Source organism: Oncorhynchus clarkii, chromosome 30 (assembly GCF_045791955.1).
Source record: "Oncorhynchus clarkii lewisi isolate Uvic-CL-2024 chromosome 30, UVic_Ocla_1.0, whole genome shotgun sequence".
NCBI lineage: Eukaryota > Metazoa > Chordata > Actinopteri > Salmoniformes > Salmonidae > Oncorhynchus > Oncorhynchus clarkii.
In genome coordinates, this window is record NC_092176.1 from 20781581 (window position 1) to 20809381 (window position 27801).

The 27801-nt window shown below is 43.5% G+C and overlaps 2 protein-coding genes across 7 annotated transcripts in view; both read left to right on the top strand.

Moving 5' to 3' along the window:
• The window catches only part of LOC139390174 (ankyrin-1-like), a 183758-nt gene extending 168947 nt beyond the window's left edge, over positions 1–14811 (top strand). For all 6 annotated transcript variants that reach the window (XM_071137408.1, XM_071137414.1, XM_071137413.1 and 3 more), the window contains exons 39-44: positions 759–1485; positions 1852–2227; positions 5806–5889; positions 6421–6564; positions 8667–8777; positions 12938–14811. In XM_071137408.1, coding sequence (XP_070993509.1) covers positions 759–1485; positions 1852–2227; positions 5806–5889; positions 6421–6564; positions 8667–8738 — 1403 coding nt within the window. In that variant the 3' untranslated portion in view covers positions 8739–8777; positions 12938–14811. The remainder of the gene's footprint in view (positions 1–758; positions 1486–1851; positions 2228–5805; positions 5890–6420; positions 6565–8666; positions 8778–12937) is intronic.
• Positions 14812–17369: 2558 nt separating this feature from the next.
• On the top strand, positions 17370–26050 carry LOC139389623 (eukaryotic translation initiation factor 4E-binding protein 2-like). Its single transcript, XM_071136479.1, has 3 exons — positions 17370–17749; positions 23665–23856; positions 24120–26050. Exons 1-3 carry the CDS (start codon positions 17614–17616, stop codon positions 24149–24151), a joined length of 360 nt encoding a protein of 119 aa, XP_070992580.1. The 5' UTR covers positions 17370–17613; the 3' UTR covers positions 24152–26050.
• Positions 26051–27801: the final 1751 nt, after the last annotated feature.

The following is a 27801-nucleotide window of genomic DNA, read 5'->3' on the forward strand; positions in this document are numbered from 1 at the left end:
GTTGTGTTTTTTTGTTTTCTAAGGTTTGTACTGTAATATCTGTTGTGGTGGGTGGATAGGTGAGAGTGTGTGTTTGTGCGTTTGTTGAAGAACAAGATTGCTTGCAAGCATGCTGTTCAGCCTGACTAGAATATTTAACTTGCCTGGTTTGTGTGGGTGCGTGTGTGGGACAATTAGTGTGTGTATGTCTGGGTAAGCTTTTGTGTGTATGGACGTGTGTATGGCATGTGTACGTGTTTTTAAGTGTGTGTCCCAGGCGGACAGGTGTGTGTCCCAGCCCCAGGTTGGTTCGGGGCAGAGGCAGTAACTCCTGTCCCTCTACCTGCAGGTGGCAGACAGCGGAGCAGCACCAGTCACCAGCGGGCCTCTCTCTCTTGGTCTGTCTCTCTGCCTGGCCCTGGCTCTGGCCATGGCTGTGTGTCTGCTGCTGCCTCCACTGCTGCTCTCACTGTCAGTGCTGGCTGATCTGGCTTGTTAACCCCCCCCCCAGAAGCCCCCCTTGCTCCCTTGCCCCCATCTCCTTGCACCTCTTCTTGAGATCCCACTGTCTGGCCCCTTCCTCTCCCCTCTCCCTCCTTGCCCCCTGGGCTCCCCCTCTGCCACCTCCCCTGGCTGCCCTGCTCCTGGGCAGGGGCACATCCCCCCCCCCCCCCCCCCCCGCCCTGGGGTCCCTCCCGGTGTTGGTGGGGCGAGGTGGGGGGCGAGGTGAGGTAAGGCGGGGGGCCCGTGTCAGTGTGCCTCTCTCTGTGTCGCTCCAGGTTACGGGCTGATGCAGGAGGAGCTGCTCTCCCCTCCCTCCATGCAGTACAGCCTGCCCTCCCCGCTGGGCAACGAGCCCTACTGGCAGGAAGTCTCCAGTCTGGAGTGTGCTCCAATGGCCACCACTGAGGAGGACACGCTCATGGAGATGTCCGATGTGCAGGTGTGGCCCTCTGGCAACAGCCCCTCCCTAGTGGCCGTGGAGGACTCCTCGCTGGAGTGCAGCAATGCCGACGACTCGGAGGGGCTGCTGGGGCTGCCGTATGGGAGCCTGGGCCGGCCGGGCAGTGGGGCCAGCGGTGGGGGGCTGAGTGGATCTATGGAGCTGGTGGAGGACAACTCAGAAATGGGGGCTGTTGACTCATTCAGCACCGCCACACATGCCACCCCTGCCTCGTTCAGCACCGCCACACCTGCCACCCCTGCCACCCCTGCCTCGTTCAGCACCGCCACCCCTGCCACACCTTCTTCGTTCGGAGGCACCATCGCCGCCGCGGTCAACAACATTAATGGGCTGGACAAAGGTCAAGTGTCAAATGTCGTGAGGTCGGAGGCAGCAGCGGTCGGAGGCAACATGACGGGTGGAGATGGAGCTGGAGGAGGAGGAGGAGGAGGGACAGGCTCAGAGGAAGGGCTTTCTCTTGTTGCAGGACAACAGCAGCGGGTGTACGCCCGGCTGAGCGAGTCGCCCGGTCTGAGCCGCGTGGCAGATCGTAATGGAGACAGGTGAGTGTGTCCTCAGACCTCAGTCAGTCAGTCTGCAGCTCAGCTGGACACCGCACTGGCCAGACAGGGGGTGGTCCAGAGTCCAGACACTCACCTCTGAGACAACTCACTGAGCCTCAGGACAGGTCAATGTTGCTGTGTTTCCTTACCTAATAATACAATATTTAGTTCTGGTAAAAGAGTTCTATGAAGGAATAATAGCGTCAGCTTATGTTTGACACACATTTGATACACATTGGCCTTTTTCTCCTTCTTTGACTCTGTCTCTTTTCCTCTTACTTCTCATTTCTCTCCTCTCACTTGTCCTCTCTCTTCACTTCTCTTCATCTCTCTCCTCCTATTCTCACTCATCCTCTGCCTCCTTAGGTCCAGTGGTGGCAGTGGTGGTAGTGGAGGCAGCGGTGGAGGTGGTGGAGGCTCTTTCCTGTCCTACCTGCAGGAGCAGTCGGGTCCAGGCTGGCAACCTGTCACAGACCACACTCAGGCCTGGGTGGGCTCGCAGACAGCCAAACCCAGGCAGGCCATGGACTCTATGATGTCATCAGTACGCGCCGCCATGGACGTGGACCCCAGCCAGTCCCGCGTGTCCCAAGAGGCCTTGCTTCAGCCAGTGCGTGACATGGGGCACACGGAGATCCTGCGTGGGCACTTCAGAGGCACCCAGCCATTTGAGAAGGGCCTGGGGTTCCCTCACAGGGTGCCAGAGCTGCGGACCTGGGACGAAGTACGCCTGAGGGGGCAGGTGAGTAGGAAACCCATGCTCTTATCTTAGCTATCACATCTTATACGACACTTAAATGAAGTACAATAACTCTGGCCCAAGTATGCATTTTGACATATCCTTGAGATGGTTAGTAAACATTGATTAAAGGCAGCTATAATACATTAGGTATGGACAGGACTGTAAACGATCCAACTCATCATGTAAAAACTGTTTTAATGCTGTAGGAGTTGTCTGACCAGAGTCCAAACCCAGTGGCAGTAGGCTATGACTGAATTCCATTATTTATGGTACTGTAATCCCACACCCATATAAACACACACACAAGGCCCAAGAAGGGCAGGAACAACCTGTCAAGCCAAATATAGCAGCCCCTGTCACTGGATCCCCAATCCCACCCCATCACACGTGTCATCTACTGTGGTATACTGGCACTGCATCAGACCAATCAGAGCACCCTGAAGGACATGTCAACTTTACCACGCTGTGAGAGGGCAAAGAGGGACTTTTGCTGTTTGAGTCACTGGGTTATCCCTGGTAGGTGATTATATTGTGACTGCCAGTGTGTTGGTACAGTTACCACAGATAACATTGTTCCCCATGGAGAACCAGTGTCAGGAAATGGTCTTGCTGCAGACTATCTGCATCTTACTGTACTGTGTAAGTGAAATTGATCCCAAACCATTACAGAATAATAATGTATGTATGTGTGGTGGAATATATACCTACATGCCATGAGAAGTAATAACGTAAGTTGTGTGTACCAGAGGGAGAATAGTTTGAGTTCCTGAGGGAGGCCTGAAGGTCGGGGTGCAAGTGTCTCAGTGTTCTTCCCTCTCAGCCACTCAGCCTCTCAGACTTACAGAGCAGAGCACCTCTCTAGAACAGCCAGAGGTATTTAAAGACTACGGATCATATGGCTGGGAGAGAGAGAGAGCAGAGGGGTGAAGGGTGAGAGGGTTTGGTTTTGAAAGCACAGACGAGGGGAGAGAGAGAGGGTGAACGAAAGAGAGGGAAAGGAAATAGGAGCCTCCCAAGGTTGCAGCCGCCTGGATCTGATGGCATGGGTCAGCCATTCCTACTGACCAGCTGACAGACAGAGAGCAAGGGAGAAGGAGCCAGAGAAAGAGGGAACAGGGTCCGGTGGAGTAGAGCTGAAGAAGGGACACAAACAGAGGGAGAAATAGAAGGAGACGACGCCAGCCCTGTTGAAAGAAGCGAAGGCCCCGAGGGTGCAGCTGTTGCTCCAGACTGACGGAGAGAAGTATCGGTGGAGAGTCGACGAGAGCCTGCACAGGCCTGTGTTTGTTTGTGTGTTGTGGGTGTGTAGTGTGCTCCACTGGATCGCTTAGTTGGACACACTCTGCCCAGAGGTAGAAGCTTGGAGGGGCAGTGATGTGGGCCATGGTAACTGAGCTGCTCTTCAGCTTTGTGCTGCTGGCCTTCCTGGTGATAAGCTGTCAGAATGTGATCCATATAGCCAGCGGCTCCCTGCGCTCTGTGCTCTCCTACATGCACGCTGCGCTGGATCGCGAGCTAGGTGAGGCTGAAGGTGTGGCTGACGAGGAGGAGAACGTCACCACCCGTGTGGTCCGCCGCAGGGTCATCCTCAAGGTACCCCACAGAGAGGGGAGGGGAGGGGTGGGGAAGAAGATGAGAAAATTGACTAGCAATGGAAAAACATCAAAAGAAAGCGTGGTGGAAACAAATTGTGTGTGTGTGTGTGTGTGTGTGTGTGTGTGTGTGTGTGTGTGTGTGTGTGTGTGTGTGTGTGTGTGTGTGTGTGTGTGTGTGTGTGTGTGTGTGTGTGTGTGTGTGTGTGTGTGTGTGTGTGTGTGTGTGTGTGTGTGTGTGTGTGTGTGTGTGTGTGTGTGAAGCTCAGAGGTAATTGTAAAGCTCAGAGGTGATTTAAGGTTTGGCTGCAACAGAGGGAAATGTTGGTTAGGAGCGAGTGCAGAGACATACCTCTCTGTTTGTGTACCGCATTAACTTCTGACAATGCAATTTCTCCCCTGTAATGGGTTCAGTGAGCAAAGATTGTGTTAATAAAACAGTCATTCATTTATATTGTAGAATTTAATTATACAGGATACATGATAGAAGCAGTTTGCACAACTTTTGTTTTGCAGTATTTTCAAGGAACATCTCTCTGGATCGTATTGTTCATATTTGGCCAGGTGAGATGGGATAGTGACAGAGGGAGGTAAGAAGAAAACTAGGGATGTTCAAACAAACCATAGGCCTACAGTTGAGACCCACTTATACAGGCCTTATACATGCTGTTGTGGCTGTGAATGGTTCAACTTGTGTGTTCTAACTGTGAGTGTTTAAACCTATGAGCTTCGTTGTTGTAAGACTCGGACCAGAGTGCAGTGGTATGGTTCCATCATCTTTTATTAGAAGTGAAACATATAAAAAAACAATAAAGTGCCAAACAAAACGTGACGCTAATGTAGTGCTCCCAGGCAACTATACATAGACAAGATCCCCCCCAAAAAACAGTGGGAAAAGGCTGCCTAAATATGATCCCCAATCAGAGACAACGATAGACAGCTGCCTCTGATTGGGAACCATACCGGGCCAACATAGAAATACAAAAACTAGAGGACCCACCATAGTCACACCCTGACCTAACCAAATTAGAGAATAAAAGACTCTAAGGTCAGGGCGTGACATGAGCTCAGCTCAGTCTCTAAACTCACTGTAATAAGGACTGTGACATTACCAGTATCGCAATATTTTTTCCATGGCAAATATTATAGCACAAAAGCAGACCAAACTCTTTGGTCCATTAAAAACCTGCTGTATGTAAAAAAATGGTGTGCTAAAGCTTGGAAAATAAATAAATGTGACTCTGGATGACATAATGGTGTTTGTTTCCAACATTAGGGCTGTTTTCCTAAAGAAGTTACATCTACTTCATGCTTTGTTTCCTTGTCACAATACTAACGAGTATCGCGATACTGGCATCATCCCGGCCCTAATAAGGACTGTAGTCCTCTACCACCCCATTATCATATTCTCCTCCTCCTCAACACCTCTCTAATAACTCTATTCATTCCTGCCTCTATCGATTGTGGGGGATAGGGCAGCTTTTCCCATAACCATATGGGAAAAGCTGTCTAGCTCTGTGTTCACTAGTTAAACTGTGGGACCTTTTAAGATTATAAATAGCTGTGCTGGCGCCTCCATGTTATTAGGGAGTAATAGCTGCATTATCATGAACCTCATCCACTGTGATTTTATTAGTGCTAACACCACAGCAGTACCATTAGTGATCCCCTGATCTTTACTGTATATCTCTCTGTTGTTTCTCTCTCTCTCTGTCTCGGGGGGTTGGGGTTGGTGACAATGGCTAAATGATGAGACTCTCTCTCTCTGGGGGTCTATTTTAAAGTGCTCTAGATTCCAGGAAACTTTTCGTTCTGTTCGACTCTTGGTTTTCTCTCTGAGTCAGACTCCTTACTGTGTAAGTGTGTGCTGTTGATTCATTTGCCATGAATCTATGAGCAGGTGTGTGATGTAGTACAATATACCATGTGTACTACAGTATGACAGTATTGTTTTGTGATGTTCAGTACATGTTGTCTGTCCCGTAGGGTGATGAGGCCAAGGATCTCCCAGGGGAACAAGTGAGCGAGGAGCAGTTCACAGACGAGCACGGAAACATTGTCACCAAGAAGGTCAGATATCAAACCCAGCATGCCTCTCTCTACTCTACAGCCCTGCGCTGTGGCTTATCTACCAGTTCCCCCCTGTTACTATTCATGTTCAACTCACTACACTCATCCTCATAGAAATGATTATCACATTGATAATCAAGAACCATCACATTCATCATCATGCCTTGACTTATTCCCATGTCATGATTCTGTAATCGTGTCATGGGAAAATGACATGTCACAGTCATGTGTAGTTACTGTATGAAAGGTTGTGGGTCACAGCTATAAGGAGGATGATACATATAACCAGGACAATGTTTTGTAATGAACATTAAGGTCCTTTACTATGAGTGAGAGGTACACAGAGAACTCAATATAGTGAGTTTACGTGTAGGTTCAACCTCATTCAATCTTTCCTTCCTTCCCTGCATTTCTCTCATTCTCTCTCTCTCTTTACCTGTCTTTCCCACCACCCTCTATCATCCTGCTCTCTATCCCTCCCCTGGTGTGTGTGTGTGTGTGTGTGTGTGTGTCCGTGAGTGTGTGGCGTAGATTGTGAGGAAAGTGGTGCGCAGGGGGAAGGGCTCAGGTGATGAGGGGTGTCAGGAGCGTTCAGTGGGCGTGGATGGCTCTCTGCAGGATGAGCTGGAGGCTGAAGCGGAGCAGTTCATGAACTACGCCGTCCTGAGCAGCAAGGTGGGCCACTGACCTGCATCAGCCAGGCTACACTCACCTGGGCTACTGTACGAGGGGCTGAGACTCTAAACAAACACAGTCATCTGACATAGGAAGAGCATTGGTTCACAAAGTGGACTCAAACTAAAGGGACCCATGTATACTGCCTTGAATGTATATAGGGACTCAATGTAGCAATCAACCACTACAGAAGATGACTAGGGTGTAGCTGGGAACTAGGAACTCTTTACTGTGCTGGGATATATAGATTCCTCTGCTAGTCCAAACTAGACCATAGTGGGCTAAACCTGCATGGCCTATGGTGTGTGAATGAGGTATGTGTGTTTGTAATTTAGATCAACCTGTGTTATCAATCCCCAACCCCCTTAGCGACAAACAAACGGAAGAAAAAAAGATTGCTTGCTGTAGTGTACTATCCTCTTGGCTTCCCCTTGCTGTAGTGTACTATCCTCTTGGCTTCCCCTTGCTGTAGTGTACTATCCTCTTGGCTTCCCCTTGCTGTAGTGTACTATCCTCTTGGCTTCCCCTTGCTGTAGTGTACTATCCTCTTGGCTTCCCCTTGCTGTAGTGTACTATCCTCTTGGCTTCCCCTTGCTGTAGTGTACTATCCTCTTGGCTTCCCCTTGATGTAGTGTACTATCCTCTTGGCTTCCCCTTGCTGTAGTGTACTATCCTCTTGGCTTCCCCTTGCTGTAGTGTACTATCCTCTTGGCTTCCCCTTGCTGTAGTGTACTATCCTCTTGGCTTCCCCTTGCTGTAGTGTACTATCCTCTTGGCTTCCCCTTGCTGTAGTGTACTATCCTCTTGGCTTCCCCTTGCTGTAGTGTACTATCCTATTGGCTTCCCCTTGTTGTAGTGTACTAGCCTCTTGGCTTCCCCTTGCTGTTGGGTACTATCCTCTTGGCTTCCCCTTGCTGTAGTGTACTAGCCTCTTGGCTTCCCCTTGCTGTAGTGTACTATCCTCTTGGCTTCCCCTTGCTGTAGTGTACTATCCTCTTGGATTCTCCTTGCTTTAGTGTACTAGCCTCTTGGCTTCCCCTTGCTGTAGTGTACTATCCTCTTGGATTCTCCTTGCTTTAGTGTACTATCCATCCACCTTGCAAGCCTCACTCATCCGTGCTTAATTTCCCCATCATGTCCTGACCTGCAAGTAGGACCAACCAAATAATCCACAACTTTATCTTGCTCTGATAGCTTGCACTGTCTCTCTGCATTGGCTGAAACAACAAACAAATACTTCCAGGTTTCCTAACAGCAGTCATGGATATCTGCTTTGTGTCTCCAGTCAGTACATAGATAAATGTCTCTTTCTCTCCAGTTGATATGAATGGCTGGGTGTTGGTTGGTTTCTATTGCTGTGCTAATGTAATGAGGTCCATTCTTTCCCCCTCAGTAACCCACATTGACTGACTGTCTATCTGTCTTCTCTACCTCCATCCATTCAAAGACTCTGGTCCATTAACTGACTGTGTGCTGTATCACTGTATCACTCCAACCTGCAGTACTCTCTATTCCATGTCAATGTTTCTGATGCTTCTCCCTTTTCTCTTTTCCTGTCTGTCTTTCCCAACCCCCACCCCAACTCTCTTGGCTTGGCTGTCTTTCCATCATTGAATTCTCTCCATTCCTCTCCTTTTGTTGTCTTCAACTCATCTCTCTCTTCGCTCCTTACCTCAATTTTCACTTTTAACCTCTTCTCCTCTCCATCGTCTCTTCATACACCTCTTCACCACCTCCTGTTTCCCTTCTCACACACTGTCCCACTATTCCCTCTCTCTCCCTATGTCCTGATTCCCTCCTCTGATTCCCTCCTCTATCTCCTGATTCCCTCCTCTATCTCTCCCTATGTCCTGATTCCCTCCTCTATCTCTCCCTCCTCTATCTTTCCCTATCTCCTGATTCCCTCTCGCTCCTCTCCATCTTTTTGTTCTCCCACTAATTCCCCCTAACTTTAACTTCCACCTTTCCATCCTACTTTCATCCTCTTTTCCATCTGTCTCTGTCCCTCCTCTTCCCATCTTCCTCTCCTCCGCCTCTCCACCCCTTCTCTGGCCCTCTCCTATCCTTCTCTCCTCCGCCCCTGTCTCTCCCCCCCGATGTAGCCGGATATTGTGGATGTGAAGAAGGGTGCTCAGATAGTGAAATGTGCCAGTCTGCGGAGAGTAAAGCAGTGAGGCATGCAGACAGAGTGGCAGAGTGACGCGTCCCCGCAGGTACGGGACCGACTGACCCAATGAGACCCCTCTCACCTGGGATAGGGCTCCTCCAGTTAATCCTGCCTCTCTGTCTGGATTAAATAGACCTAAATAGACCTGATAATGTTGTTACAGTAATTCAGTATTAATTTTAGTACTGCAGTGGAGAGTGACATTTGATGTGGATTAGCTTTGAACTAATACGGTATCATTTGCATTCGATGCCACTACTGTGCATTATTATATTACAGTATGACTGTGGTGTGGTATCCATTTAGTAGATTCACATTTAATGTTGTGCTGGCAACGGAGGTACAAGTCCCGACTCAGCCTTTCCCGCCTATGGCCTTGAACTTTCCTCCCTTTGTCTCTTAATTGCCCATCTCCCCCTATCTACAGCACTTCCAAATATTATATTGGAAAGTAACATAGAACTTTATAAGATATTATATTAGTGTGTAGAGTTTTGTTGTAGATGAGTATCGGTGTGTCATATACAGTTGGATCATGGATGTACAGCACATTTGTTGTCCTAATGTCTTCGGAGAGACTAAACTACAGCTGAATTTGTGCTCAGTGTGTGTAGACTGTGTTAGAGTGGGTATTCAGCAGGGTGTGAAGGTCAGTTCAATGTGTGTCAGTGTGTGTAGACTGTGTTAGAGTGGGTATTCAGCAGGGTGTGAAGGTCAGTTCAATGTGTGTCAGTGTGTGGGGGTGTAGTACTAATAGAGTACATGTCTGACTGGATTTGATAAGAAAAATACAGTAGGCCTAGCTACATGCAGTATTTTTCTCCCTATGTTTATGTTAGCGCTGACTGTTGTGCCTATTACAGATGGCATGGCATGTAGTTCTAGAATGGCAAAGGGTGCTGGGGATCCAGAATGTTTTCAAAGGTCAAAGTTGACAGGCTAGTTGTTCTTTCAAATGAAAACAAATCAAAATCAAATCAAATCAAATTTATTTATATAGCCCTTCGTACATCAGCTGATATCTCAAAGTGCTGTACAGAAACCCAGCCTAAAACCCCAAACAGCAAGCAATGCAGGTGTAGAAGCACGGTGGCTAGGAAAAACTCCCTAGAAAGGCCAAAACCTAGGAAGAAACCTAGAGAGGAACCAGGCTATGTGGGGTGGCCAGTCCTCTTCTGGCTGTGCCGGGTGGAGATTATAACAGAACATGGCCAAGATGTTCAAATGTTCATAAATGACCAGCATGGTTGAATAATAATAAGGCAGAACAGTTGAAACTGGAGCAGCAGCACAGTCAGGTGGACTGGGGACAGCAAGGAGTCATCATGTCAGGTATTCCTGGGGCATGGTCCTAGGGCTCAGGTCCTCCGAGAGAGAGAAGGAAAGCGAGAATTAGAGAGAGCATATGTGGGATGGCCAGTCCTCTTCTGGCTGTGCCGGGTGGAGATTATAACAGAACATGGCCAAGATGTTCAAATGTTCATAAATGACCAGCATGGTCAAATAATAATAAGGCAGAACAGTTGAAACTGGAGCAGCAGCACGGCCAGGTGGACTGGGGACAGCAAGGAGTCATCATGTCAGGTAGTCCTGGGGCATGGTCCTAGGGCTCAGGTCCTCCGAGAGAGAGAAAGAGAGAAGGAGAGAATTAGAGAACGCACACTTAGATTCACACAGGACACCGAATAGGACAGGAGAAGTACTCCAGATATAACAAACTGACCCTAGCCCCCCGACACATAAACTACTACAGCATAAATACTGGAGGCTGAGACAGGAGGGGTCAGGAGACACTGTGGCCCCATCCGAGGACACCCCCGGACAGGGCCAAACAGGAAGGATATAACCCCACCCACTTTGCCAAAGCACAGCCCCCACACCACTAGAGGGATATCTTCAACCACCAACTTACCATCCTGAGACAAGGCTGAGTATAGCCCACAAAGACCTCCGCCACGGCACAACCCAAGGGGGGGGGGGGCGCCAACCCAGACAGGATGACCACAAAACAATCTGGAGCACCTGTGTTTATGGGTGTGTAAAAGCTTGACTTGCTTTGTGCATGCGTGTGTGTCACCCAGACGAGAAACATGTCCCATGAATTTGCACTCTGAGGAATGCAGTAGCTTTCTTCCAATTGCTGACATTTCCGACCAGAGACGGCACACTATTAAATGTCACCTACTACACTAAGTTTCACTTTGGTCAGTAAGACAGAAAAACATACATTATAAACAGACTAATCACATACTTGACTTACAATGCACAACACTCTCATAAAGCAGGAGAAATAGAGCCCCCTATAGCCATAGATACGGTGCCTTCCAAATTTTGTTGTGTTACAGCCTGAATTTAAAATGGATTACATTGAGATTTTATCACTGGTCTACACACAATACCCCATAATGTCAATGTGGAATTATGTTTTTCAAATGTTTTATTTTAATCAATTAAAAATGAAAAGCTGAAATGTCAATAAGTATTCAACCCCTTTGTTATGCCAAGTCTAAATCAGTTCAGAAGTAAAAATGTGCTTAACAAGTCACAAAATAAGTTTCATGGACTCACTCCGTGTGCAATAATAGTGTTTAACATCTCTGTACCCCACACATAATTATCTGTAAGGTCTCTCAGTCGAGCAGTGAAACACAGATTCAACCACAAAGACCAGGGAGGTTTTCCAATGCCACGCAAAGTAGGGCACCGATTGGTAGATGGGTAAAAAATTAAAAATAATTAGACATTGAAAACCCCTTTGAGCATGAGCAATTTTAATTACACTTTGAATGGTGTATCAATACACCCAGTCACAACAAAGTTACAGGCGTCCTTCCTAACTCAGTTGCCAGAGAGGAAGGAAACCACTCAGGGATTTCACTATGAGGCCAATAGTGACTTTAAAACAGTTACAGAGTTTCATGGCTGTGATAGGAGAAAACTGAGGATGGATCAACAACATTGTAGTTACTCCACAATACTAACCTAATTGACAGAGTGAAAAGAATGAAGCCTGTACATAATACAACTATTCCAAAACATGCATCCTGTTTGCAACAAGGCACTAAAATAATACTGCTAAAAATGTGGCAAAGCAATTCACTTTTTGCCCTCAACACAAAGTGTTATGTTTGCTGCAAATCCAATGCAGCACGTTACTAAGTGCCACTCTCCATATTTCCAAGTATAGCGGTGGTTGCATCATGTTATGGGTATGCTTGTGATCGCTAAGGACTGGGGAGGTTTTCAGGATAAAAATAAATGGAATGGCGCTAAACACAGGCACAATCCTGGAGGAAAACCTGGTTCAGTCTGCTTTCCACCAGACACTGGGAGATTAATGAATCTTTCAGCAAGACAATAACCTAAAACACAAGTCCAAATCTACAATGGAGTTGCTTACCAAGAAGACAGTGTATGTTCCTGAGTGGTCAAGTTACAGTTTTGAATTAAAATCGTCTTGAAAATCTATGGCAAGATTTAAATGGTTGTCTAGCAATGATCAACAACCAATTTGATGGAGCTTGAATAATTTTGAAAAGAATAATGGGCAAATATTGTATAATCCAGGTGTGCAAAGCTCCTTAGAGACTTACCCAGAAAGACTCACAGCTGTAATCGCTGCCAAAAGTGATTCTAAAAATGTATTGAATAAAAATGTGTGAATATATACAGTATGTAAATGAGATATTTCTGTATTTCATTTTCAATACATTTGCACAAAAGTTCTAAGAACATGTTTACACTTTAACATTATTAGGTATTAGGTGAGAAAAAATGTATTGAATCCATTTTGAATTCAAAATGTAAAATAAGTCAAGGGGTATGAATACTTGCTGAAGGCATTGTAGATATGACTCTGGTGTCCGGAGTCCCCTATTTCCAAGCTTGAAAGGAAGGTTGGGGTAAATTGCCTCTTTATGCAAGCTCTGACAAGCTCTGACCTAGCTACTGTTAGAAACCCTAATATGTGAATGCTTCCAACCACAAACGCCGCCATAGATTTTAGCTAACCCGGTATTGCCGATACACTCTTTGTTCTTGATTACAGAAAACAGTTATATTACAAATGTCCAGTTGCAGATGGTTCTACAAACAGTAGAGAAAACTGCATACCGAAAAACCCATAACTGTTTGGTCTGATTCTCCTCACACTGATGGGAAGCTTGTCCTTGTGCCATATGAACCTTTGTTTCTCTTTCCCTCCAGGAGTTGAACCCCACACAAAAACAACCCTACTTAGACACATGACCGGCAGCAGGAGACAGGGGGAAGAGTGCACATGAAGAGGAGTGTAATAATGGAGATAAAAGAAGAGAGATCTGAATGACAAAACACCAACTTCATAATAACGACAACCACAACGGCTACGCCGATGATCAGCACGCACCGGAGAAGGAAATGGATTTACTTGTAGTTTTCGTACTTTTTTTTTTTTAAAGAAACAATAAAAAAAAACATTAACTACTAGGCTAGAAGCATGATTTCGTATAAAACAAAAACCAAACAGAGACAACAAAAAAACTAGCAACCAAAATGTGCTTCCTGTTATATGTATCAGCATGAATGACTGCTGGCGCATGGCCTGTCTTTAACTACAGTACTAGGGGTTATGGGAGGGGGGGGGGACCACTCCCATGTGGGATGGGAGGTCATGATGAGGTGTAGGGAAAGGTGAATATGTCATACATCCCTTTCCTGAAGAAAAAGGGAAGTGTTTGTTTGTGAAACTTCTGAAAAGGGAGTCTGTTAAATACTCTGAATTATCTCTAGGCAAAGGTTTGCTCCCCTCTCCCTGTCACACTAATCAAACTCTTCTAGCAAACAAACAAACATCACCACAGGCTAGTTTCAGCCTTATGTCCCACTGTCCCACTCCAGTAGCCTACACTTAGGATTTTGGTGTTGTACATACTATATGCACTTAAATGATACGTGACTGAGTGTTACGTGTGTTTTATGTCACAAAAACCTTATGCGATGCTGATGATGATGCTGCTGTTTCAGATCTGCCCTGGTTTTCTTGTTTGGTTAACTCTATGTGCATATTCTATATATCTTGATCTGTGTGGACATAAGAACAAACAAAACAATCTTTGTGTCATTCTGCCTGTTTTATCTGTCAGTTTTTGTTTGTCTGGTTATTTGTTATTTTGTGATTTTCATGTGCTCCCTCCCTTTGCTCCCTTCATCTCACCTACAGGGCATTATTGGCTTCAGAAACATTTCATAGTTCTTTGTGTTTTAGGAAGAGGAGTTTCTGTGTTGACTTGCATCCCCAACCCCATAACCAACCTCCCCCAGAGTGGTTTGTGTGTTTCCAAGGTGAATGTTATTGGAGTAAATGCTGGTGCGATTATTAGGACTTTGAATAGGCCTTTCCCCTACCCTACAGTATGTGTACAGCTATAGTCTAGTTTGTCTGGTGGATCCTGTCACCACCATCTCCTGTATGCAGCCCACTTCAGGCATCTATACACCCCATCCTCCCTACACCTCTCCCTGCACTCCCCCGTCCCTCTCAATGTGGATGTAGCAGTCCTGTCCTGTCCCTATCGATGTGGATGTAGTAGTCCTGTCCTCTACCAGCAGGGGTCAGGGTTTCCTAATAATTAATGTAGCATCTCCCCTCTGTTGTGTCTGTCCAACAGCGACAGTGTTTCTGTCTGATATCACAGGATATATCCAAGAAAGAGTTTACAGATCATCTCAGCACCTACCCATCATTCGATAAGGGTAAATAAGTAACTTGACCACCATAGGCAATAATGTAGCTTTGGTTAAGCTGGTTACAGGTGAGAGTCAGCCAGAGAGAGGAACGTAGCTATTGAGATTTGTAAGTGTTGGGATTGTAAGTGTTGTTTGTATTGTTGGCAACTCTCAGAAGTGTAGCGAAGACAGCCAGCCACCAATCACTGTGATAAAAAACTGTAATATTGACCCCACAACTGTGAGCCCACACAAACCCACCCCAAACCTTGATCCTGTCCTCTCACCCCTCTCTTCATGTCTGTACAATCCTACCCTGTTTCCCATCAGAAATGTATTGTTGGATGTTTGTTTAAAGGAAAGCAATAACTTTGGTTGAAGGAGTAGGTCTTTGTGTGTGTGTGTGTCTTTGTGTGTGTGTGTGTGTGTGTGTGTGTGTGTGTGTGTGTGTGTGTGTGTACTATGATCCCCTTGATCACTCACTACTTTGACTTTAGATGTACTGTCTGATCAGGAGCTATGCCAGAACCCGAGTAACCCACTTGCTATCCACTTGACCTGAATGGAACAGAAAGAGTTTTGGTTGTGTAAGGAGACATGTTAGTGGACTGAGTAAATGGTTATGGGTTGTTGGAGAGTTCTCTTAATCCAAATGTTTTTCTCCCAGTCCCAACAGTGTTTATTTTTTTGTGTGTGATTGTGTGTGTTTGAAGGTTGGGGGGGCAAGGAATCTAACTTCATACCAGCCATTCCCTGAGTTTTATGCAAGCTGTCAAATGTCTCATTTTCAAACTCATCAAGGGAATGTAGCAACACTGAAAAACAGCTAAAAGTGTCCACTCATTGTTGATTTAAGCCTTAATGACATTCATATTTTACTTTAAGGAAACATTTAAATGTTGTGTGCGTGAGTGCATGTGATGAGTCCTCTGATTGTAAGTACAATTGAGACTGACACAGTACAACAGCATTTAGTTTCGACAAATGACAGTGCAGGGTTGAAGGAGGTAAATCGGCATGGGTGTGAAAGTGATATGACACTACTGGTGGACATAACAGAGGCTCTCCAGTCCCTAACCTAATTCATACAAAACATGGTCACAGTAATGTTACCTCAGTACATTATACCATCCTACATCATATTAGATGTATAGATCATCTTGGCACTGTACCGTAACTGATCTAATACATTACATTTCTCATATCGAAGGAAAATGTGTCACAAACACTCCAGCGAGTATATGAATCAACACTCTGCAATAATAATACCTATACATGTAAATGAATCTCCAGTCCAGGTCCATGCTTTATCCGCCTCTGTAGCCACAGATAATGAATGTAAGGTGTTGCTCTGTAGATGTTAGTTGAGTAGGAAGGCTAGATGTCAGGCTGTTTGAGTCTATCTACAGAACTCAGGATCTGTTGTTTATCAAAGAAACTGTATAAAACTGAACACTCTTATATATGCATACATATTCATAAGTCAATACCCATCCATGCGTGATCAGAACAAGAGAATGAGCAAGAGGCAAGAGAAAGAGAACAGATCTTCAGCTCAGGATTTTGTATTGAGACATTTTATCATCTATCCCTCTCTCTGCCGGGGGGGGGGGGGGGGGGGGGGGGGGGGGGGGTGACAGGGAAAGCAGACTGGGCTATGTGGATCTATGGGAGAAGAGCGTTAGACAACTCTCTGAGAATACATGGGGACTTCATTTGCTAGGTTTTTTTTAGATGACAAGCATTTTTACTCAACACCGCCCACCCCCATTCCATCCCTGCTCCCTATAACCAAAAAGAGATTGAGCCAGTTCTAAGGCTTCCTTCCACACAGTGACAGGTTGAGCGGAGGAGTCAATGAGAGGGAGGAGTGGATAGGACTTTAGACTTATTCAAAGTTATAGTGAAAATATCATGAACTGAAGGACTATGGAGGTGACGACATAAACCAAGTTCATGCAAAAAATATGAACTGTTGCAAAAACTAGAGAACACATATACTCCTTTAGAATGTATTGAAGACATTATTAACGCAATAGCATATTACTCAATACTTAGGAATGCAACTGCGCACATGCACAGAAAATGTTTTTAATATAAATGAATATATATATAATATATGAAAATATATATTTACTTAGAATGCTATGCACCCTTGTCAACAGGATTATAGTAATGTTATGGATGTACTTTTGGCATCATAGCTACCAAGAGACTGTTGAGTTATGGGTAATGCCTGAAACCTGGGAAAAAATAGGGGTCTTGTGGGTATTTTAACTTGTTTTGTTTGCTTTTTTTTATTGTTATGAAGAGGTCAAATATGGAAAACGTATATAAATGTACAATCCTTTTAATCAAATGGAATCCGATGACATCTATAGATAATCTACCCTGTACACCAGCTCAAATCATTTACAAAATTAATAAAGAAATGAAATGTCCCTGTGTTTGTGTGTGTGTGAGTTTGTATGAGATTAGTATTATTTTACCTGTTGAATGTATGTGAACAATATTAATACAGTTCACCGGATGGCCAGAGTCCTATAGCTTGTTTTTTTTCAATGGCACTAAAGTTTTCACAGTTGGGGTATTCTTTCACAGAAGGATATGTTAGGGAGCAGATCTGGCAATGAGAAATTGGTTGTATTATTATGAAAGTTGTATTATGAAAGTCCTGGAGCATTATGTCACCTTTACTCAAAAGCCATGCATTGCATCCGTCATCATATGACTATAATGTTTCTAACATTTTCAAGAACACAGACACACTGATTAACAGTATCATATTATTACACCGCATTGATTGATGCCTAAATCAGTTTGGCTCACTCGCTATTTTCCAATTTGGACATTTGTCGATATACTGTGTCTAAGAAGCAACACCATCCAACAGTGGGGGGCGATATAATATCAATGAGTACGTGCTGAGGGTGAGTTTGGAAGAACGTGTGCGAAAGTCCTTTAATAAATAAAGAACCTGGCCTCTGCTATAGGTTTGCGTGTTGGATGGAATGTGTGACTAGTTAACATTATTTGTACTTATTATTTTATGAAAAGTAGCTAGTTTGCTATTGAACCAAAGCAAAGAACTGAGAAACCCAGAACAAAAGTTGAATGTCCAGGATCTTTACGTTGTTTAATTTGTAGATATTAGAAAACGGCCCTGTGTTTGGAAAATGTCTTCGGGCTGTCAGAAAACCACTACTAGCAAGTCCATTCCGACCAGATGGGTGACTATAAACGACGCGGCGCACATGCCCCACGACTACTCCACAACTCCCGGAGGAACTCCGTTCAGCATAACTCCTGGAGGTAACAGTAGCTAGCCTTTATATATGTGTGTTATGCCATATGTAACTCAACGGGAAATGATTAGATTGCTAGCCTAATTACTATGCGTTCGAGCTATGCAGGTGCCCCGAACACAACCTCGATGGGTTGTCAAATCTCTAGATAAAGGACAAGGCTAGCAGTCAAATTTCTCTAGCAAAATGTTTGCGGTGCAGTATTGTACACTGACAAACGCATTAACTTCAGCCTGCAACATGCTCATGTCTTAGTGACTTGGTTTTGTTTCTGATAGCGTGCCATTGTTTTGCATCCGCTTGTTAACTATAAAGCGTATATAGTGTAACTTTACGTTGTTTAATTTGTACCACCACGATCATATCATCATCATGTACCAGCTGGTGTGACTTGATATCAGTAGGAATCTTGCTTCAATCAGCTGTCTCGGCTAATAACTGGAAGTAGTGGTAACTTATAGACAACTACAACATAGCTACGAGAGATCGTCACTTGGCTTAATTATTTAGCTACACAAATGTTAGTTTGGTAGTAGTTACAGCAGGGTTTCCCAAACTCCGCCCCTAGCACTAGGCAGATGATTCAAATAACCAACTCATCGTCAAGCGTTGCTTATTTCAACCCCTGGTTTATAGCATGGCAACAATAGATTGATTGTTTTGTTAAACCTTTATTTAACTAGGCAAGAACAAATTATTACAATGACAGCCTACTGGGAACAGAAAACTGCCTTGTTTAGTGGCAGAACAACTAATTTGTACCTTGTCAGCTCGGGGATTCGATCTTGTAACCTTTTGGTTACTAGTCCAACTCTCTAAACACTAGGCTACCTGCCTTCCCAGCAAATTACCGAAGTGATTATGCAATGGAAATCACAGGTTTTCCTTTTTTTAATTGAGTTAAATGAAAACAGACAGGGCAGGGATATGGGTATGATTACCTATAATGATTACCGCAAATTAGACCTAATTGACAACATGGACTTGTCAGCTTTTTCCTAGATCAGAGTTTAAGTGTGCACTATGTAGGTTCAATTCATATTCTGTTTTATGACAGGCGTCTGCATCATTTAATCCATTCAAGGATTTGGGGCTTTTATTAGGATCCCCATTAGCTGTTGCAAAAGCCACAGCAATTCTTCCTTGGGTCCACATATAACATAACAATACAGAACAATAATAGACAAGAACAGAGATGCATACGTTTAAAAATATATAATGTGTTGACCGAACACTACATACATAACCAGTTAACATTTACATACAAGTGTAATGAAGTCAGATAGGGGAGAGGTGTTACTTTATTTGTTTTTTTAAACCATTTTTGGTGTTCACTTGGGCTGTCTGAGATGGAAGGGAGTTCCATGCAATCATGGCTCTAAAAAGTACTTTACCTGAATTTGTTCTGGACCTGGGGGCTGTGAAAAGACCCCTAGTGGAGAAAGTTAATTTTGGGGGGAATTTTCATATTAATGTTTCCTATAAAAACAAGAAGCGATGCAGTCACTCTCCTCAACTTTTAACCAAGAGAGGCTGGCATGCATAGTAGTGCTAAATGCTAATAAAACCAAAAGTATTTTGTTCTCTCGGTCTTGTAATATTGACCGTGAGAACCTGAATATTTGCACATTAAAGAGAGCCTAAATTGAGCAAAAATACTTGGGTATTTTGATTGACAATAAGCTCTCGTAAAACACACATTGGCAAGTAGCCCTCTGATTACAGTGAAGAGCAAGACTGGCTGCTCTGTTCTGGACCAGCTGCAGCTTTCTTAGGTCGTTCTTTGCAGCACCTGACCATATGACTGGGCAATAATAAAGATAACATAGAACTAGAGCCTGCATCTCTTTATCACGGACAGACTTCTCTCCATCTTTACAACCATTGAGTTGTAATTGAACCAATATGCTTTGACCAAGACAGTTTACAATCTATGGTAACACCAAGTAGTTTAGTCTAATCATCTTGATCAACAGCCACATTATTCATTATCAGATTCAGCTGAGGTCTGTCTATAACTTAAGGAATGCTTTGCACCAAATACAATGGTAAAACCATTGTTTGAGAGATGTTTAGGACTAGTCACCCATTCTAAAACGGAACAACTCTTTGTTTAGGGTTGCAATTATTTCATTATCTGCGTTTTCTGGCGTGTATAATGTTGAATCATTCGCATACATTGACACAGGCTTTACTTAAGGCTAGGTATGGCATTAGTAAAAATAGAAAACAGTAAATGCCCAAGAGAGCTGCGACATACCAACATCAACTTTTTTAAATCTTTTTTTTTTTTTACATAGGCAAGTCTGGCAAGAACAAATTCTTATTTACAATGAAAGCCTACTGGGAACAGTGGGTTCACTGCCTTGTTTAGGGGCAGAACAATTGATTTTTACCTTGTCAGCTTGGGATTCGATCCAGCAACCTTTCGGTTACTAGCCCAACGCTCTAACCACTAGGCTTACCTGCCACCCCACTTGTTGTGTTCATAGGATGCATTATATGCACATGCATGTGTGGTTACATCTGTGCAACAACTGACATGAGTCCTTTCATATCGTGTGAAGCAGGTATAGCAAGCAGGTAGAGACTAGAGTGCATTGCAAAGTAAAAGTATCTGACATTTTAAGTAGTCCCAGAGAACATATTTGTTGCATGATTAATGCATGGATTGCATGCCATTGTAAATTGAATTATGAATATGTAGGCTAGGACACTGTTGCCTGTCATGCTTTTTAAAGCGTTTCCACACGGAAAAGTCTAAACAGAATCCTTGTGACATCCCAACTCTGATGTAACCCTATTGAAAATGTCAATTTCAAACGGCTATGGTTTAGGTTAGGGACGATTCAAGGATCCAGGAAAGCACTAAATGTTTCCACACAAGGCCTTTCACTTCCTCCCTCTTCACTTGGTCAGAGCTGAAGTGTTGTTGGTGGCGTTCAACACTGATTCAGAGATGATTAATGCACTAGCAGAACCTGCCAGATTATGTTGCAGTTTCTTATCTTTCAGCAGCAGCTGTTTTGAACCCTCTGTCACAAGATGCCATTAACAAATGAGACACATAGAGTTTCCTAGAACTTAAATGCATTGAATGATATGTAAAATATGCAATAACAAGCAAGATATGAGGGATAAAAATGTTCCTACTAATTTCCTGAATAATAGCTCAGGTACAGCCAACTAGCACAGGTACAGCCAACTAGCGCAGGTACAGCCAACTAGCTCAAAAAATAAATACAGTTACATTTTTGGGATATTACTTTTTGACAATGTATCGTTTTGACAATACCGCAATATTATTTTTTGAGCTAGTTGGCTGTACCTGTGCTAGTTGGCTGTACCTGCACCAAAACCACAGTATTTTTCCTTCAAAGCTTGTTATCCAAATAGGGAGACAATTTGTTTTCAGCACTTTTATTTCCATGACTGATAAACACTTGTTTTCCCATGTCTCTCTCTTGTCCCTCTGCAGCAGACATATGGTGAGCAATTTGTTTGGAACATCGAATCGCAATAAAATCACAGTATCGCATTACATATAGAATTGTGAGAATCACTATACTGTGTGTGTGTGTGTGTGTGTGTGTGTGTGTGTGTGTGTGTGTGTGTGTGTGTGTGTGTTAATTTGTTTTACTTTTATTTAGACGGGGATCACCATTGAGACCAGGGTCTCATTCTCAAGGAAGCCTTGTGAACATGAATCCACAATTCAATACAACAAGATTAATCAAAACAAACACAACTATCACATATTATCTCCCTCAAAATGGCTCTAAACTGTCCAATGGAGACCAGCGAGTCAAGTCCCCAGCTCAGTGGAGACCCATGGGTCCTCCAGAACCAGACAGTCCAGAGAGCGGGGCTGAAAGTTGCTGGATCTCCAATTAATACGTGAGCCGAGGTAGTTGGGGATTCTGAAGAACCCTTTTAAATACAAAAAGTAGGCAATGTTGAGCCCTTCTGGTAGTCAGACTCCCAGCCAACAGAACTATACAAAATGCAGTGATGTGTATGAAAATTGTCCCCAGTGATAAAACACACAGTGCTGAGTGATAGACTGAGTCTAGAGGTTTTAAAACAGGCTGCCACATGTCTGTAGACTATATCACCATAATGAAGTACTGGGAGAAGTGTTGTTCAAGCAATCTTCCTCCTACTTTCCAAAGTGAGGCAGGATTTATTACTAGAAAAGAAACCAATCTTATTTCTCTTTTTTTTGTTGTCAGTTTTTCAATGTGTGTTTTAAGAGCTTATTTTGATTGGGGAACTTGCTCAATTTAGGCTCCCTTTAATGTGCAAATATGCAGGTCCTCACGGTCAATATTATGAGACGGAGAAAGCAAAATACATTTGGTTTTATTAGCATTTAGCACTAGTTTAAAATCAGTAAGCAATTTTTGAATTGAGTCAACAAAGTTGAAGGTCATGAATGGCCTGCTGTACTGAGGGCACGGGGGTAAATAACTGTATGATCCGTGTAGAGATGAATGTTACAGGTTTTAACAAACCTGTTCACAGGTATATTATTTATATAAATAGCGAAGAGAGCAGGGCACAAAATCAACCCATGTGGCACACCTTTCGAAAATATTGAAGAAACTACATTTTGATACCGTTAGATAGGAAACTTGCAATTGGTTCAATAACTATTTCAGACAACCTTTGAACAAGTAAGAAATGGTTAACAGTGTCAAACGCCTTTGACAAGTCAATATATAAGTCATTGCAATGACTTTTTTATGATCTAAACAATATAGCACATCATCTAAGATAATTGTAGCCACTGAAACAGTGCTATGTCCAGGTCTAAAACCAGATGGGTGCTCATTAAGAACAGAATGAGAAGTTAAAACTGTTCTAGGCTGAGAGTTGGCCAGGGACTTTGTCAAGGCAAGATGGCTTGGAAATTGGACAGTAGGTATCCAATTCAGAAGGATCTCTGCCTTTGTGTAGGTGGAAGACTTGTGCCCCTTTCCAGATCTTACGGGTAACCACAGAATAAATTGTCAAGTTAAAACTATAGGTTAATGATTCTGCAATAAGTGGGGCAGAAAGCTGCAGCAAAAGGGGATCAAGCCCCAGTGGATTATTTTACATCGCTCTTCAATAAGGCACTTAGTACATCATAGACCTCAAATGGTTGAAATAAATTAGGAATTGGCACCTAGGTATTGTAATATCATATCCTGAGGTCCCTTGCAATTCCCTAATTCCCTATAGTGCACAACTTTTGACCAGGGCCCATATATAGGGAATAGGACGCAGAGAGCTCAGTTTCTTGCTCTAATATTAGTCCAAGGTTAACAGGAGGGGTAATGCACGGAGGGCTCCCACGGGTTACTCCTCTGCCTTTTAGCTGAGGTTTGTCCTTTTAGGCCACTCATCAGTAACGTGGGAAATTCTGGCACAGAAAGCAGCTGGACGATTATATGTAGGCTAGCTTGCCTTGAACCACCATTCGGTGAGCAGATATCAGTGACTGACTACCCTGTGGACAGGACAGTACAAACAGAACCATTTTGCACCATATATATTATATGCAATCCCTGCATTTGATTCATTTGTTGATGCCATTAGTTGTAGTTTTTTTCAGACATACACATGCATATCAAATCATTGGGGCGGTATGTTGATTTATGCACTTGTAGATTATTAAAAGTACACACATTTTTAATTATCATTTATGTAGAGCTTTCACTTCACACACGTTCTCAGTGTTCCAAAATATCCAGACACCTGTTGTGAAAAGTATGAAAGAGTATATGATGTGTGAGGTTTCACTGCAGGGAGGGTTCAACCAAATAGGACTGCGGAACAGGATGAGTGCTATGGAGGGATTGTGCTCCTGTTTGATCCATAACATTTGCATCACTATTTATTGAACATTTCTACCCCTACCCTCCTCTTTCACCTTAGGTACAAGAATTATCTACGACCGGCAGTTCCTGCTGGAGTGCCGCACTTCCCCGCTGGCCAGGACTCCCCCGTACTCTCTCCCTGACATTCCAGGGGTCACCAGCCCACCCTCAAAACACATCATCAATGTAAAGGCCCATAACGGAGAACCACTGAACAACAGCATCGTGGCACCTGCTGACAAGAGCGCTGGTAAGAACGTGATCCAGTCAGGCAGGAAAACAATTTACAACAAAATAACATTCCTGAAAACAGTCATAGGAAATCAATTTGTTTTATGGAAAATGTTATTTAATGAGAGAAAATGTTCAGATTTACTGAAAGCTCAATGTTTGGATAATTTTCAGGTTTCAATATTTGCCCCTTATGAAAGTATTGCCTGTCAGACTCTTCAAATAGGCTATTATATAGGTTCAGTAGGAAATAAATGAACACATGTGTTTTTGTTTGTGAAGGGGATGATGCACAGTTTGAAATGGACATCTAACTGGTGGTGAAATGAGCATTCTAGAAGGATGTGAAACAACTTCACATACTACCATGATGCTAAAGAAGAGGCCCAGCCAATCCCCTGTCCAGACTCGCTACAATATTGTCACCCTGTGTTTACAGATGTGTCCATTAGTTGCTGTGTGTTAACTTTCAATATCAGTGGTGTTGTTACTGTGAAAACTGCTCAAAGGTAGTCTGTTGCCTTTCTCTTGTGAACCCAGCAACAACACTGAAAAAGACTGCCCCAGAGGAGTGGTGTGGAGGTAACGATTCAATACAATTGTTTTCATTCTTTAAAATTATTTTGACACTCAAATCACCCTAATCATGGGCTAACCACCCTTCACCTCTCTTCAAATACTGCCTTCAAAAAAACTTTACATTTTTACAGATAGTCATACAAAGGAATGTTTTTGTCACCTTAAGTTTTGAGACAAAATAAATACATTTTCCCATGGTATGTAAAGAAGAAGAAATAAAGCAAAGAGAACATATATTTGGTAGTAGACTTGTTTCCTAAACGGTAACTCGTGTGAATAGAATGGGTATGTGTATTCCAGAATCACAGGATAGCTTCTGTCAAACCCTCGGGCACTCTCTGTAATCTGGCAAGTGTCATTAGTCTCATGGTAAATGGGTTGCTGACTGCAATACATGTTCCCCTACGGGAAAACCCCTTGGCATCTGACAGGAAAAAATGAATGACCCACAAATGGTTATTCCACTGGTAATATAATGTAACAGTAAAATAAAAGACATCGTTACTATGAGTTCTAAATTACAATTCCAGCTTTTCCTGTAACGTTTCATTTTAAATGTACATGAAGCCACTAGATAATTTTACCTCTAGTCAATGTTAAATTTAGCTCGAACTCAAAACGCACTACAATGTTTGAATTTGATGTCACTGTTCACATCCATCAGAAGCTATCGGCACCGCAGCTACACATCCACTGGCACGCTTCCATTCTTCTGTGAAGCAAAGCGGTAAATGTCCTGTGTTTGTAGTGTTGCAGGAGTTACATCTGTGGAATTCTTTAGGAAGTTCCCTCCTGCAACTGATAACATTCCAGAACCAGCAGCCTGGAAAGCAGTAATCAATACACACCATGATGTCCTTCCTCTCATCCAAAAGCCACACTGTCTGTATGCACGTTATAAGCTGTAGGCCTATATGGTTGATTTTAGAAATGCAGTTTATTTCTGATCTTTTTTTCACTAATTGGTCTTTTGACCAATCAAATCAGCTCTGGAACAGGTCTAATGTGAAAAGATCTGATGTGATTGGTCAAAAATCGGAATTGGGCTGCCTGTCTAAACGCAGCCTATGATTCATATTGGCTGTAAATGGAAGAACTTGAACAACAAGACCTATGATTATTTTAAAAGTAGGTTTGTCTTTTTTTTAAACATCCATTATATGCTTTAGAGGTGATACATTCATGACTTTGTTATTTAGAGAATTAAATTAAATGGGTACTTACATATTCTGATAAATCCCAATGTAAATTGGGACATTTAGCCTTCAAGCGACTGTGATATTACCTGTCTGTGAGACCCTGTCAAACTAGTTATTTAGCAGTAAGTCGGGTATCGGGTCCAGTCAGAACAAAGCAAGAATGACACACCACACCACAGGGCCCTGCAGACGTTTTTCAAATTGTAATCTAGCACTTAATTCTGCCTAGCCACTAGGAGTGTCAACCAGATGCCCTACTTGCCAAGCAGGAACCAAGGTATGTTCCTCTGTCAGAATTCAATAATGCATAACATCCTATGCACTGTCAATCTTTGTTTTTCTCTGTGGGAATCTGTACCAATAAAAGTAAGGGTGCTATGCATAGGACATTGTGAAACAACATTTAGGATACATAAAGTGTTGCATCAGTATTAGCCCACTTGACTATCTGAACAATGGACTGACCACCAGGGTTATGTGTGCGTGGTGGGGAACAGAAGGGGGTTGTTCATGAGGGTTCAGTGTTTTGTGAAAATCGACACGTACTAGAGAAGCTGTGACACCTGGCTCCTTGTCACTAACGGGAAACCCACTGGGCCAGTTCCCCATGCCCTGCCGTGGTGTCTGAACAAACACTCAAGGGTCCAACCCCAGGCCCCATAATGACCACTGCCATAGGAGGACCCAATGACCATGACAGACTTTTGTCACCCCAACAGATCAGCCTGTTTAAATTGCTTTACTATTGATCAGCATGGATTGTCATGGAGGCAACAGTGATTATTCATCTGGGCTGAACACTGAGCTTTAGTTATTAGTTAATGCGGCTTTGATGATAGCTTTGAATTCAGATTTGACCTCTTGACTGTCTGTGATCACACTTTTTTTTTTGGCTGTACTTGCATAAATTACATTAACAGCTTAGTTTTGGAACGCAACCTGTCTCTTAGTTGGTGCACGGGTTAAAACTGTATCTGAGGGCAGTGTCTTTTCTTTTGCTAAGAGAGAGACTTAGGATAGGTGTAATTTCAGGGCAGGGGAGTGTGAAGATGTGGGACGACACTTTGCACTTTACCACTCCTCCTGGCCATGCACACAGTAGCTTCACTAACACCACTCTGCTCTTGTTAGGGGGTCTATATTCCCCCATTCCTGTCACTCTTGCTTCCTGGCACCCCTAAAATAAACAACTGTTTTTTTCTTTCCACCATTCCCCACCCCTGTCTTGACCCATTCCTAGTCATTGCTCTGTTCATTTCCTCCCTACACCCGTTGCTTTGAACACAATCAACTAGGAAATTGCTTGGATGGGCCTTTTTACAAGGGGCACTGATGTCTCCCCATAATCTGTGCAGTAATACTATAAAAATATATGTGGATTTCAGGTGAGGATGGTAAAGCAGTTCACAAGTAACTGGTCTGAAAAGCCATACACACGCTTGTCTTGTTCAGTTCATGACAGTTTAAGAACATATTAGGCTTGTTGGGGGCCATCCTATTCTCAAGTACACTGTAAAAAAAACAACAGTTGTATCTACATACAATATCAATATTAGATATATATATATATTAGATATTAACATTGTTTAGGCTTACCACTTATTTTTCTTAGCACAAAACTACCTCGAGATTTCCGTTTGTTTGTATAGGTTACCTTCAGATGAGTACTAGTGATACTTGTGGGGGTCATGGAGCAAAATTAAGAACATCATCTTGTTCGTGAGAGGCTTCGCTAGTGTTCAAAATAGTTTGTAGGCAAAACCGTTCAGACATTTTTGTTACAAGACCGATTTTTGGCTCGGCCACCTTCCACCGCAGATGCGGAAGACCGAAATGGAGGGATGTGGAGGGTTGATTGAGATTCTTTTTTTTTTTTACCTTTTATTTAACTAGGCAAGTCAGTTAATAAGAACAAATTCTTATTTTCAATGACCGCCTACACCAGCCAAACCTGGACGATGCTTGGCCAATTGTGCACCACCCTATGGGACTCCTAATCACGGCCGGATGTGATAAAGCCTGGATCTGAACCAGGGACTGTAGTGACGCCTCTTGCACTGAGATGCAGTGCCTTAGACCGCTGCAGCCCATGCAATTTTGATGGGGATTTTTTTGTTAGTGACGCATGGATGCATCAATAGAATATCAATCATGCTCCACAACAAGCTGCTTGAAGCTGCAATATC